We start from the raw sequence: 15553 nt of genomic DNA on the forward strand, positions 1-15553 counted from the left end.
GCATTTCCTTATCCTTATATTTATTGTATTATGCCCACATAATAAATACAAAAAGCAGTTAAAATGCATTTGTTACCCATATGAGGTAGTATTGCACTTGGTGTGGTTAAACTAACTCTACACTCGCCCATCTGCACAGCATGTATGTACTGTTGATGCAGAACCCATGATGCCCAGTAGATGTCAGCCTTGTTAGTAGGAAGTACTTACTGGCTACATTGTATTTACAGCTTCACATACATAATACATAGTCTGCTGTATTGAACTGCCTAAATGTTATTTATAGCACGATCCATACCATCAGAATAGTTTGCCTATTGGATCCATAACCAGAAAACACACAATCATAACAATATTCTTTGTTCAAATAATTGTGCATTTATTTACTTATTTCTCCATGGAAAACTATGAAATGTTGGCATTTTGATCTGACAATTGCTTAAGAAGTGTATAAAGACAAAAAAGAATCCCCACTCCTATTTGAGGCTTTGCCATAACATATTATTTAGTAGTCTGTCCTATGTGTATTTTGGTCTGAAGGTAATCTAGCATGCGAGGAGGGAAGTCATGGGGTGAAGTTAAGAATGAAAAAAACCTACAAAGGAACCTTGCGGATACTTTAAAAAGTAGCGCATAGAAACAGTAAAATAATACTTTGTAATACAAGCGTAATTGCTCGAGTCCATAATGTTTCAGAGCAGTGATGAAAAACATAATATCTTTTATCATGGTTGTTGAAACCAAGAGTAAATGCCCATAAAGTTGTACTTTTTATACAAAATATGTTCAGTTTGGTGGGAAATACAATGTGCCACTGGATTGGTAGAAGCCATGCTTCAATGGCCTTGTAAAAGAAGTACGGACAAATTAACTTGCAGTTTATTATAATTCATATTTTACCGCTCAGGTTTGTATTACTGATTATTATTGCCTTTGCTCTTGTCAAACCACAGTACTTGTCGCATTGTAGCTGCAGTATATCTGCTAATGTAGGTCACAGCGTCCTGCCAGGCAGCCAGGTAGCAACGCCCTCCATGGCAGCTAAGTCCTCTTGTTTCTAAATGATCTGCCAACCAGGCAAGTATGGCCTATATTACAAAATAATTAGTAGATAAATTAGTATTTTTTTTCTCATGTCTAGCAAGTTATTTACCTGTCTACAGTACCAACATCCATCTGAATTACAGAGGATAGTCAACATATAGCAGCATCTCATTCGTTATAGTTATAGTTATAGTCATGGCTTTTAGTTTTTTACAATTTCTGCTAAATAGATTAGCATCAATTTATGTATGAATAAAGTGTGCATACTGCATTGGATTCCACATTAAAAGCATGGCATACCATTAGTTAGATGTTCTATTGTGTCTTTGCTCTCTGTCTAATAATCTCCCCCGTTCCCCTCCACCCCATCTCTCTCCTCCTCTCTAATGAGCTGTGGTCTGTTATCAGTCATTACAGGAAGCCTGATTATCCAACTGGCATTCTGCACACGCTCACAGAGAACTTCCTGAAGGTGACCTTTCCACGTCGCCATAGTAACCGCCTCTCTCTGCTCTGAGATGCTCAGCTTGTACACACAGTGTAGTGAGAGAGAGAGAGAGAGAGAGAGATAGAGAGAGAAATGACAGAACATTTTCTTCCAAACAAAAGCACATTAGTATGCTGCGATGTGTTCGCACACACACACACACACACACACACACACACACACACACACACACACACACACACACACACACACACACACACACACACACACACACACACACACACACACACACACACACACTGTGTTATGATGTTTGATTAACAAATACTGAAGAGCAATTAACTCAGCTCTTTTTAATTATATCTTATTTATCTTAAAAATGAGAAGGTAAAGATGTATTATTTTCTTTGGCCTCAAAGCAGTTCTCACTAACAAAGTCATCTATGTGTGAGCTGATTAAACAAATCTTATAGGGGGAATTCTTTCAACAAATATCTACTCATAAAAGGTCAGCTACATACTAACAGCTCTTTGAAAAATATGTTCCACTGTGCATGCAATACTTCGTGTGATTAAACACAGACATGGATGCTATGTTTTTGTGAGTATGTAAGTGAATGCTGTAAGAGAATGTCATTTAGTATAAACGCACAAGACTTGTGAATTATGTTAAAGGCTCTTGCTTCAAATAGTCCTATTGTGATGTGAGCACCTCTACTTAATGAGAGAAGCCTACTGTAGCTACTTTCCATGAGCATGTCATGTTTTCACGTATGTGCAATCGGCATTTGTTACTTTTATGTTGGACCATTCAGGATCACATGGAGGGGCCGGAGGCTTATTCCAACATACATCAGATCAAAGGCAGGTAAACACCCTGGATGGGTCTCCAGTCCTTCACATATCATCATCTGTATGTGATTCATACATTTGGACCTGCCACCCCAGTTATTGCAAATTCAAATGCATTACCATAAAAAAAATCAACAAATGATATGTCTAATTCTAGTACAACCCAATGGTCTTGACACATGTAAAGTTGCAGTTAAAAATACTCTTGTTTTAACTGACAAAAAAAACTTCTCATCATTAGAGACTCCTGTGTGGAAATTATTAAACTCATCCTTGATATATTTAAAACAACTATTCGAAGCAACCACGTGACGACACAATACAACTAAATACACTTCAATACAAGTAGTTTGCTTACATGAAGGAAACGACAAGTCTTCATGCCAGCAATTTGAAATGTTCCTGTGACGCACACTGCAACATAACCCCTCCTTAGAGACATAACAGCGTCTCTTCAGCTTAGAAATATTGTAGAGATCATTGTCATGGCGACAGCTGCTGCCACCTTCTCATTTCCTGTGCTCCCTCTAGTTGAGCTCATCTTGTGGACAAACAAACCTCTCCTGATGTGCCTGCTACAGGAACATGCTTTTCCAAACCTGCCAATGAGCGCTCAATGCTGAGTTTCCAGCCTGACTTTACCAGACCAGATCAGACCTGTGATCCAGTTACAAATAATAGCACCGTCTAAAGAGCCATTGAAATTAATACACAGTTTATGTTACCTACATTTAATTATGAAACCAAAATTGTCCTAAATTTGAATTTTTCTAACATTGTCTAACATTTGTCAGGCCACTTTTGGAGTGAAATAACATCGCAAACATGTAGTGCTGGACTCCCGAAATAATGTGTTTTTGTCATTGCTTGTTTGTTTTACAAGCATGAATGGTGATTAAATATCAATTCAAGACAACCATTTTCATTATTTTGAAATATCTCACATAATAATGACTTGGAGCAAGTGAATATTTGGTGTTGCAATCTTGAATGCTATGTATTAGTTTAAACCCCTTCTCATCCAGTAAATATAGAAGTATACCCAAAAAAAGGAGGGAAAAGAAAGGACAAAAAAATAACTTAAAAATGAGTTAAATAAGTTCATGCCATTTATTGTAGACTCTGAATGAATAATGCATAAACACGTTTTGACAGATCAGCAGACTCATTCTCATTTTTAACTCAGCAGGAACTTTACACTGGAGTCGTGATGTGGTTCATCTCTTTTAGGTCATACCTTCCTCAAGAGGAGCCCAGAGAGAGTGACTAACACTCCCATATACGTCACTCACAGTGCTAAAAATAAACTGTGCAGGAATGTGACTGGAATCCTGGAAAATGGTTTGTGGGTTAGAAAGTGCGTGTGTGTGCGTGTGTGCATGTGTGTGTTGCATTGACGATGAACCTGCTGTGGATTTGGCATGATGTCCCATTTAGAAAGGCTAAATTAGGAAATAATTAATTAAAACTAATTTTGAATATTGTATTGGTAAATGATAAAATATGTATCTATATAATTTATATAAAATAAATGATAGAGACCCAGAGCTGTCCCTTGACTTTCCACTGACAGTGTTATGACTTGCTCCCCTGAGAATAAAAAGTGTTCCTGCCCTTCATGGACACATGTCCTACCTAACAATGTAGTAATCCATCCACCTCTCTATCTATCCATCTATCTATCTATCTATCTATCTATCTATCTATCTATCTATCTATCTATCTATCTATCTATCTATCTATCTATCTATCTATCTATCTATCTATCTATCCATCTATCTATCTATCTATCTATCTATCTATATCTATCTATCTATCTATCTATTTATCTATCTATCTATCCATCTCTATCCATCTATCCATCTATCTATCTATCTATCTATCTATATCTATCTATCCATCTATCCATCTATCTATCCATCTATCTATCCATCTATATATATATGTATATATATATATACAGTATATATATATATATATATATATATCCATCTATCTATCTATCTCTCTCTCTATCCATCTATATATATATATATCCATCTATCTATCTATCTATCTATCTATCTATCTATCTATCTATCTATCTATCTATCTATCAATCCATCCATCCATCCATCTATCTATATATACATCCATTCATTGAGCAATTTGTCCATCTAGGTATGAATGTTGAATCCTGAATGAATGTCTTTCTCTTCCAACACTCATGCCTGGTTATTTATATTCGCGATTGAATCATCGGCTATATTGTCATGGATGTGACGCATGCGCAGTAGCCAGTGTGAAATTCTGAATCATCGATGGAAAGAGAGAGAGGGTGGGGAGAGAGAGAGGTGACTGTAGAGTGATGGGACCCGGCTGAGGGAACAGCAGCGAGTGATCACTCTCCGAGCTGGTAATGACAGGTAAAATTACGATTTAAAATGATTTAGAATAATATGTTTCCACTCATAGTCTCTGATCAATTGTTGATTTGTTAAATGTCGGGAAATCATATTTCCTGCATGGACTCGGTCAGCGGTGCACGCATCATCTTGCACAGCTGGAAGTAGCGATCATGTGGATACAATCTCGGAAAGAAAGCTCTTTGGAACTTTGTGTTGTCATTACATAATAACCGCTGGTTTTTGGTCTTATTTACGCGCGTTTCGGGCGGTGGATCCTCAGATGAGATACAACTTCAACCCTATAAATTGTACCTGCACATGTCATATTTCGTGATTATGTGTTTCTGGTGATTAAGACGGCACGCGACCTGATTTACGTCTAATTGTTTAGATGCAAAGACTTAGTTTAATTGAAAAGCGCACTGTGTCTATCTGCGTCTCTGGGGGGGGGGTTGGGAAGAGCTCTGCTCTCAGACTGGCGTCACATATGACGTCTGTGTGTTGTCTTGCTTGGCTGAGGGCTTGATGATAATAATGGCGATAAGCACCACAGCCAGCTCCTGGTTTAGCGGTGGACAGGACATCTTGTAGCTTACTTCAGACTTTTGGCTTTTGCATCTACACTTTGGTGTTTGTATTTCTCTACTCTGGTTTTTATTTTTCAGATGACATTTGGATTGAGGTTAAGATAGGAGATGTATTTGGTCTGTCTTTTGTGGATAAAGAAACATTTTAAAATATGAGAGAATGCTTGGGAAGACTGGAAATGACCCAGAAAGAGACACACTGTCTACCTGCGAGCCCATTTCAATTGAATATTTGTCCATTTTGTTTTTGTTTTGTTATTTATATGTCTCCATCCATTGAGTGCATGCTGTCATCTTATTCAGTCAATCAAATATTCTCGTCTGTAAATGGCTTTATGTCATGTGTTGGCTGTGTTTCTCTGTGCTTGGCTGTTGCCATAGACCACAAGGTCAAGGGCACTGAAGCTAAGTTTGATTTTTTTCACAAACATGTCGATATATACATGAAGAAAAGACAACATGACATTTTAAATTCCCACTCAAGTTTAGTGTTTGACTTTAAATAGATGAAGCCTCAATGTAGTCTCTATACCTTGTAGTTCATAATGAAAAATCTGTCATATTTCCATATTACACATTATCATTATAGCTGGATGAATATTTAAAATATCTTGCATATGCAGTGAGGATGAGCAGCATCTGGGCGGATTTAGATTGCGTGACAGACCTCAGCAGGTACAAATGAAGCAGTAATACGATTATCACAATGTAGCAGGGAACAGTGTGTCTCGTCTTGATGCAGCATCTTACTCATCACACTCAGGTGATGTTCTGACTGAATCTCATACAATGTGGGAACTAATGTTTGGCCATTTTATGAAATGAGACACTCTCCATCTCCTCTTCACATTTCCACACGTTTATTATTATTATTATCTATAAGGAGATTCAGACAAGAAAAGCAGTGTACAGAATAGAGTTGCAACATATTAGCTGTGCCTCTCCAATGTTAAGATTATACCCCACATTCTTTAACGTTAAGCGATCAATCTAATGAAAGTAAATCATACATCAAAAGGTTTTATATCCTGATTGTCCGAGACCCTTAGAAGGCAAATCGTGACTGGGTTATATTAAAAAAAGTGACATTTAAATGAGTAATGTCAGTTTTCAATGACAAATAGGCAAGATAATAGTGAGGTATGTAATCGATTCATTAATATGAATGCCTCTCAAAGTTTTAAGCACACATGTTGTGTCATGCAGACTGAAGGTCAAAGGTGCTCTGTTGTGCGTGCCTTCCTAAAATGTCCTTATCATTACTGCATACTGACTATTCCTACCTGCATACAATTTGGGTAATAGTTCCTTGATAAGTTGACCATAAAGTGCCTCCAGATAGAGGCCCAACATGTATTCCCTTCAGTATTCAAGCCAACAACATGTTTTTTGTGCAATCACTGCTACTTATTTCACCCACAAGTCAATGTACATTCCTATCCTGGTGAACCATAAACCCATTAAGCCCCATCAGTAACACATACTGCTTCTTTGTGTAGGTCTGTTTCTTCGTCCAAGTGTCACATGTATCATAGGAGCTTGCTGCTTTTGGATCAAACTATATTATAAACAAATGTGTGTCTGCGATGTCTGTACACATTGGGCATTTTGAAGAATATGACAACACCGGGAGCAATATGTTGGTCCCAGTGCTGTTCTGCTGTGGTGCAGAAAATTAGGATTTAGAGCTATAGCTGACGGAAAATTGAAACAGAGTTGTGTTTGTACCAGGGCACTGAGCTGGGAAATGCCTCTGGATCTCAAATGGATGCTGAGGGACTTGTAAATGCTCCAAGTAAAAAGGTCCTAGAGCATCTCTTCTGCGGTCTTTTAATTGAATTTGTTTTTATAGCCTCAGAATACAGAGAACAGGGTAACAAATATAATGTGTGATTTCATTTGATGCTGCCAAAATAGCTACTCACATTACCTGAATGATCCTTCTGTATAAACATTTGAATCCTCTAACAGCACATTAGTTTAGGCAAATTACTTTTTTCTACACATCGCTGATCTATTCAAAAAATATCACGTGGATTAAATTGTTGTTATTGTTGGATTTGTTATGTGAATGAAACTCCTTCTATATGTCAACAAGCAAGTTCATCTTTACACAGCATGTCCTTTATACTGTATATGTTTTATATAACAATATAAAATGCAACACACAATACTAAATAAATTGCTTGATTTTTGATGCACAGCTAAAAAAATGGATGTTGATGTTATTATTTTTGCATGAAATGAATTATCGAAAGAGGAAAAGGTTATTTCTCTGCATGTCAGCACCCTCTGGGTTCAGCCGGCACTATATTGAATCTAAAAAGGAGGACCGATTCAACATCTCATGGCTTATTTCATAACGGCAGACATTGAGAACGCATCATTCATCTCAATGTTCTGAGGCACCAATGCCTTCAGTACAATGTTACATAACTTTCTGGCAGTGTGTGTGTGAGACGGTACATGCTTGTGTGATACATATGTTCTACACTGTTTATCTATGTGTGCATGTTTATGCATGGGTAAACACTATGGAGGTTTTATCCACAAACGTGTGGGTGGCTGCACACCCGGCATTCATCCGTGTGTGTGTGTGTGTGTGTGTGTGTGTGTGTGTGTGTGTGTGTGTGTGTGTGTGTGTGTGTGTGTGTGTGTGTGTGTGTGTGTGTGTGTGTGTGTGTGTGTGTGTGTGTGTGTGTGTGTGTGTGTGTGTGTGTGTGTTTCCTCAAGCAGGTAGACAGGTGTGAAGGATGACTTCTTGCTCAGAGATCTGTGGGTCGGAGTATGGTGAGCAAGCCCAAGCCAGCGGAAACTGCCAACAGTATGGAGTCCGGTCTTACCTACACCAGGTACACAACAAACACACAGGGCAATTTATTCAACAATTATCAACTGTTTTCTTTTTGAAAACTTTGATTAGAGGCTTTTAGATCTTGATCTCTGGTGGGTTTTCAGGGTCCATGTTTGGAAAGTGAAAACATCTGTCTGTTTTTTATCTCTTCTCCAGTTTTACGAAGAGTGCACAGCTTCTATCTGGGAACGTGATGAAGATTTTCAGATTCAGAGATCGCCTAACAGGTGGAGCTCTTTACTCTGGAAGGTGAGTTTAAGCAGCCACTAACCTGCTGGTTTCTTTGGTCGTGTAGTCGTATAACATGTCATTGTGTTCTTGGCCAGGTCTGTCTCGCGTTCGGATCCCTGATCTTGTTTGTGGGCCTTATTGTTGTTTTGGTCGGATATGCCACTCCAACTAGGACCGAGGCATTTGGAGAGGATGATCTCCTTTTTGTTGACAGGTAAAAGAAAAATGCAGTGTATTAATGGAAGGGGGTTAATGAAAACGTTCCTATCCCTACACAGCAATTCTGTGTATTTAACACTTACAGTTGGAATCCTTTTTTCTATGACATCATTGTAATGGATAGCTCATTGGTTTAGTGGAAGGACATGCAGTTCATTACATAAAGGTCAAAACAATTTCAACAAGTCAACAAAGACATTTCAAAATGGAGAATAGCCTTTTTAAAAATGGTACCGAGTGACTTTTTGGATGCATATTTTTCACTTTTCTTGGTTGACAGGTATTGCTTACCGAGATTGATTTCTAATTTCCGCCATGTGTCTTTCACTTCAACAGCCACGCCGTCAGTTTTAACCATGCTCTGGATGTTTGTAAGCTGACCGGTGCCGTGTTGTTCTGCGTTGGAGGAACCTCCATGGCTGTGGGTCTCCTGCTATCTGCCTTTGCCAAAAGCTACTCCAAAGAAGAACTGTACCTGCAGCAGAAGTTCAAAGAGAGGTTGGCAGATCTGCACGCGACAGTTGGTAAGCCTTCACTCTGTACCTCGTTTATAGACATTTGTGAATGGTTAAACAGCAACTGCAATAAAGTAAATGATCAACTTGGTCTCATTAGCGGAGCAATTCAAACTGATGCGTGAGTAGACGTCTTGATAGGGATGCACAAGGCACCCTTTAGCGTTAGTGTAAGACGCACCAGGCAGTAAACTCATTAATGCTGTTACAAGACACTCAGAGTGAAGGATGCTTCTAAAGATAGAAAAAGTACACTAATGTTGGGAAGAATGGAGGAGTACAGGGTGAGTAAAACACATTTCACCTAGAGAAGCTGCATCCATGTCCCCTGTGAAACCCAGTGGCGTTTTCTCCTGGAGGCCAAGGGAAGCCAGGCTTCCCCTGTTTTTTCGGATTGTAGTTATAATTTTAATAAATAAATAAAAACACTTCGTTTAGTTTCGGAAATTCATTGTTGTGTGTTGCTGCCGGCCCGTCTCTCCCCCATTCTCATTGAGTATTTTACAAATATTGAAACAGCGCCCCTCTAGATGTTATGGTGAAACAGTAGATTGCACTCTCTGTTGCGAGAGGAGGCCAGCCGAAATTTGCTTCCCTTGGTGAAAAAAAATGGAGGGATTGACCAATCAGATGAGGCTCACGTCATGTCCCTGCCAACCTGTGATTGGTCAGGGCCATGCCAAGGGAAGCCAGAGGCGGCTGGCTTCCCTTGCCTCACAATCCAATCAAATCGCATCAATTTAGTGATGCAGTGACGCGTCCCAAAAAGCGGAAGTAAGCTGCGCTCGGTTTCCCTCGACAAAAAAGCAATGGGATTTCTCCATAGGATTTTGGAAAATAGCTCGAAAAAAGGTCAGTGGAAAACGAACCTGTTAGGTAAATGCACGTTTTGTTCAGTCGGATAATATCCACATGTCTACCCTACTTTTATAATTTTTGAATGATAAATCTAATCGATAGAAGATAGATAGCGTCACTGCACCACTTACACCGCCGTTAGAAAGTAGCAAGCAACTGAAGCAAGTGCAATTATGGAGGGTGGAGATTTGGAGTATTTAATCAAAAATAATTGGACTAAACTTCCGCTGCAGCAGCAACAACAAATACAATCTGATGACAGGCCAATGCCCAAACTGGAGCTGTGTACAGCGAGGAACAAAGGAGCGAACCGGACGTAAAACGTTAAAGGTCTCCTGATTTAGTTTGTGAATGAATGCTTATTAGAGTTTCGGCTGGAGAGTGCGTGCGGACCTGTCGGTCAGATAACAGGCATGTGTAAGTCCTGCATCTGTATGATACAAATGTGTGTAAAATGATACCGGGCGCTGTAATCACTCATCTGGTTACGTTATTACATTGACCACCACACCCCCCCCACTCCAAAAGAAAGGACGTATTATTGGCTTCCCCTAATTTTTTCCCCACGCCACGCTACTGGTGAAACCAAATGTTGAGGTATTTTAACAGATGTATTCAGATCAACAACATTAGTCATTTCAATCCAAACCAACATTTGTTTTCAAATGAGTAGGTTTCTTACCCAGACCTAACCACAACAATTTCTCAATTCTAACCATGCGACCGCTTCACATCATTTACCAAACACACACCTTTAACATCCATGATTAATACGCAAAAAGGCAGCCAACTTCTGCAACACATCAAGAGTAGATATGAGATGTTGATGCAGCAAACGCTTTTCTTTTTACTGTTAGGCTGAACTCAAACTACTTTGTATAGATATCACTCCTAGCTGAACTGCTGTTCTCACAGGTACCCCCATCATGAAACCACCGACCCCTGGAGAGGGAAGGGTGCCAGTCACGCTTTCCAAAGTCCAGAACATCCAGCCAGCGAAAACAAAGTCGGAGACCTGACAGAAGATCAAATGAAGGCATAAAGTGAAGAAGCGCGTGTGATGACTGTGTAAGAGTGCAAATAAGTGTGTGTCTGTGTGTGTGTGTGTGTGTGTGTGTGTGTGTGTGTGTGTGTGTGTGTGTGTGTGTGTGTGTGTGTGTGTGTGTGTGTGTGTGTGTGTGTGTGTGTGTCTGTTTGAGTAGAACTATGCGTACATTTTCTCTTTTCAAAGGTCAGCTTACATGACTGATAGTATTTGCTCTTCATCTTCATTTGCTATGTTTGATTGACGGTTAGATAGGAGCAGAGTTTAGTATAGCTGAGCAAAGTTTAAGCCTTTTGTTTTTTCTACAGCAGTTATATGCAATTCATAGTGATCTGACAAAGCACATGCAGGTCTCGAGCCCTACCCAGAAAATAAACCACAGAAAGAAATCAATAAAACACAGCCACTGAACAACAACATCATTTCTTCCACCAAGCATGTTTCTGTGGAGAGGATTCACATTTTTGTGAAAGAGAATGGTGTTACGGCTGGAGGGTATCGAGCAGCAGATGCTGCGTTGTTTGAAGTATTTTGTGATCGGACCCCCATTACAAGAAAATGATCAAAAGAAGACCTCAACACAACAACCATTATCTCTGCTAGTGTTTAAAAGGACATCAGAGGGAGCTTTTCTGAATGAACATGCTTTGTGTGTACATGTACACATGCTGTTTATGCAGCATAACTTCATTACCACAGTTAGTAAGAGCTGTCAATCACAAACACACACTATGAGGATATGTGCTTCAGCTGAATACTTATTTAAAGTTATGTTTGTGTGCAAATCGAGCCAAGTCTTAACAGATAATTTGACAGAACATCAGCAGAGCAGACAAGAGATCAACACAGATTGGAACAGACCTCCAAGGCAGATTTCAACTTAAGCCGCCTTTTTTCTGTCTTATTAGGCCTCTGACCTTGTCTCCTTTAGTGAATCTTCAGAGGGGATCGATAGGCGAGACAAGAAAGATTGATGAAAGGTGAACCAGACAGAAGAGGCAGAACTACATAGTCTGTCACTTAACAAAATACTATATCAGCTAGAATATGTCTTTCCAGATAACCAATTAAAACAAGGTATACTGACCAATTTGAAGTATAATTCCTTATTAATGTACTAAAAGTGTGCTATTTTCAATACTAACAATGTTCTTACTATGCGAATTAATTATTGTTGGCAAATGTAAACTTAAACACAATTAAGTGTTGTATATAGGAAATTACTTTACAGAATTATTAAAAATGTGCAATTGTGTATATATTTATCCAAATGCTGTTTGATTATAGAACAGTCAAGTACTTTCAAGAGTATATTTATAAGTCCTAGAGGTAAAACAATAAGTATACTAAGTACATTGTTAGTACATCAAACATAGCACATTGTTCTTGTGTATATTGAAGGAGACTAAGTATTTTTAAATGAGAAGTACCTAATATTCTTTAAACTTGGTTTTTCAAATAATAATATACCTTCTATCTCTGATGTTTTCCTAAACACCCATGCTCCTCCTGTATTTGTTTCCTTCTCTCACTGTAACAAACACAAGCATGTAGACACATGCCTATCCATCCAAGCGTGCACAAACGTGCAGGGAGAGGTCAATTTGGCAAATAAAAAAAGAAGACGCAGGTGGTGGGTGTTAAAATGAAGACAAAGCAATGGCCCACCAAGCGAAACAAACAACGTGACAGATTATGTAAGATAACGAAGAGAGAGAGAGAGAGAGAGAGAGAGAGAGAGAGAGAGAGAGAGAGAGAGAGAGAGAGCATGCAGCTCTCCAGTGAGTCACATCAGCTACTTTGTGTTTAGCAGCGCTCTCTGTTTACAGCCTGTCTAGATTCACAGATGCTCTCCACACAATAACTGCCTTCCTGCTCTCACACACAAAACTTGAAGCTACATCATGAAGTATGCTGAACAGCACCCAGTACGTGTGTCTCATGGTTGCATATTCAGTTGGGTACTATCTTAGAGACAGAAGTTAAATTAAAAAGGTTTATTTATTTTATTTTTGAATTCTATAAAAACTCTGCGCTCACACACGCTGTGACTTTAACTAACAAGCACAATAACCTGCTGATGTGCATGATTTTTTTTAACTTTGTCTATTTTAAATTTATATTTTAAATATTGTAACCATGCCATTTTAAATTGTTCAATTTGTGGTTGCTCCTTGTTTGTTGGTTGTGCATCCAATGCACACAGACACAAGTTGTGTGGTCAAAATGCAGCTTTTATTTTGTACTGTTAGAAAACATGTTTTGTGGTAGAGACAGTCTAAGTGCCATCAAGCTACACGCCTCATTCTGTGCTTCAACGCTGCAGGGCTTTCCAAACTCTTCAGAATGATGCAGCAACAATGCCAGAAACACCCTGTATAAAGTAATATATGTTTATTCATAGACATATATAATAGAAGCTTTAGCATCCATTGCTCTGCTGGCTACCTATGTTCATGTAAATTGACCTTTTAATATCCCACAGCCTTCATTCCATTATTTGATGACATTTTAACATATTTTGGTCTCAGAAACAACACACGTGTAGCTATAACTATGAATACAGATATACTTATAGGTTAGACATGTGGAAGGAATATTACGCAACCACTGTTAATCTGCAAATACAGTACAAAAAGAAAAAACAATCACTTAAAAACAAACGTTCAGTGTGGTCGGAGCGTTATGAAGTGGTCAATACATGTTCTGACTTGTAGCTCCATGCTGTCAATTGTGAGTTTATTTTGTATTCTTCTCTGGACCAAAGTTGAGTTCTGCATTACAATCCCAACATCTGCGATGGATATTTTTCTGCTCTGAGTTCCCAGTTTTAGTGTCTCCTGATGTACCGTGGATTCTCCCAGTAAATAATACAAATAAAAGAGTATACTGTACCTATCGGAGGTTTGATTGGAAAAGAACAAATATATAAAGATATCCATGTCTATATACAGTATGTCTATTTTTCAAAGAACACAATAAAGTTGAAATATCCACTGCTCATAATGTCTGAAGACTGTGTGCATCCTTTTCAAGAGACACATCCTCACTTAACTACTTATAGCAAATGAAAATACAAAGTATAATTGTATCACCACTATAGTTGTACTGTACAGCTTAAATATGTGTTGTTATTGTGAATGTGTCTCTGGTTTATGTAGTCTTGTTTTGCTGTTAATATCATCTTTACATACATGGAGTACAGGGTAACTTCAATACACTCTACACGTTTATTAATGTATTTTTGTATTTCAAAATAGTGTGGCCTACGGAAGACCTGAGAGTCAAGGTGAACAAATTAGATCTCCTACATTTAGGACATCATTTTGTGTTGAAACACATAGAAGCGCAAAGGCTGTTGCGATCTTTATATATACAATTATCAGAATCTATTAATTACTTGACACAATTTTTCTAAGAATCTTGAGTCTGACCAGTAAGCAGATTAATAATTTTCCTTATTTAATTTAGATTTAAAAAAGTATGAACATACAAGACAATCTATTCCGCATAAGAGGTTTTACTTAACATTGAACCCCAAACAAAACATAACTTTCTTGCCTCTCAGGGCTTACTGTGTCACATTGAGACGGAAAACAAAGGAAGGATGAGTAATTATAGTATCTGGTTTTCATTAATAAAACACTTCAAACCGTCAATGGTGTTCCGACAGACGAAGCGAGTAGAAGCTCTTACTGTAATCAATCAGGTAAGTCATTCAGAAGAAGTGTGTCTGAAGTCTGCTGTTCAGGGGCTTATTTTCACACACACACACACACACACACACACACACACACACACACACACACACACACACACACACACACACACACACACACACACACACACACACACACACACACACACACACACCAAAAGGAGCCAGTGGAGGAGATAAGACAGAATTGATGGTAATTCCAGAAATAGCACCGTATGGATCATCACCCCGACCAGTCAGGCCGTATGACTCACCCACCCCCACCTCCTCCCCCCTTCTCTCCCTTACTCTCTCCCTTTACCTCCTCTCTCACCCATGTTCTCGTGGGATGGTGACTCACAAACACATTGACTGCATTAATCCCAATGTGAACAGTTGCAGGGATGAGAGGGCAGCGAGGACAGAATTAGATCACAGTTCACACTTGCATTACAAATCTACATGTCTACATTTCATTACAAATCTCGCCTCGCCTGTGTTGCTGATTACAAATGTCCGAGACCTAGTTCTGTTATCAGTGTCACTCAGAATCTTCTTGCCTAAGATATTGTGTACATAAAAACATATTTGATTTGATACAAGTAATGCAACATTTAACTGTATCGCTGTAAGCCCTCATGTTATTGTGCATACGTTATTATCATGCACACAATTCAAAAAATGAATGATTTGAATGAAAAGCATGCTGTGTACGAACAATGTGTTGGTCTGACTGTCAATATAATGACAAACATGCTGTTGCTCACCATGTTGTCATGGTTAGAACATGGTTGTCATGCTAACTCTGACATCATC

The 15553-nt window shown here is 38.7% G+C and overlaps 1 protein-coding gene across 3 annotated transcripts; it reads left to right on the forward strand.

The window, feature by feature from the left end:
• The first annotated feature begins 4644 nt into the window (after window positions 1-4644).
• Window positions 4645-13934, forward strand: nrsn1 (neurensin 1). Of its 3 annotated transcripts, XR_013810365.1 has the most exons (7): window positions 4646-4749; window positions 8055-8170; window positions 8329-8421; window positions 8499-8617; window positions 8959-9146; window positions 10911-11159; window positions 11198-13934. XR_013810365.1 is itself a non-coding variant. In XM_079693957.1 (6 exons), the coding sequence occupies exons 2-6, from the start codon at window positions 8072-8074 to the stop codon at window positions 11012-11014; spliced, it is 603 nt and encodes a 200-aa protein (XP_079550083.1). In that variant the 5' UTR covers window positions 4645-4749; window positions 8052-8071; the 3' UTR covers window positions 11015-13934. The 3 variants fall into 3 exon arrangements, 2 of the variants coding, with proteins under 2 accessions (XP_079550083.1, XP_079550082.1); XM_079693957.1 differs by having other exon boundaries at window positions 4645-4749; window positions 8052-8170; window positions 10911-13934; XM_079693956.1 differs by having other exon boundaries at window positions 10911-13934.
• Window positions 13935-15553: the final 1619 nt, after the last annotated feature.

This window comes from Notothenia rossii (genome assembly GCF_949606895.1).
Source record: "Notothenia rossii genome assembly, chromosome: 7".
Taxonomy (NCBI): Eukaryota; Metazoa; Chordata; class Actinopteri; order Perciformes; family Nototheniidae; genus Notothenia; species Notothenia rossii.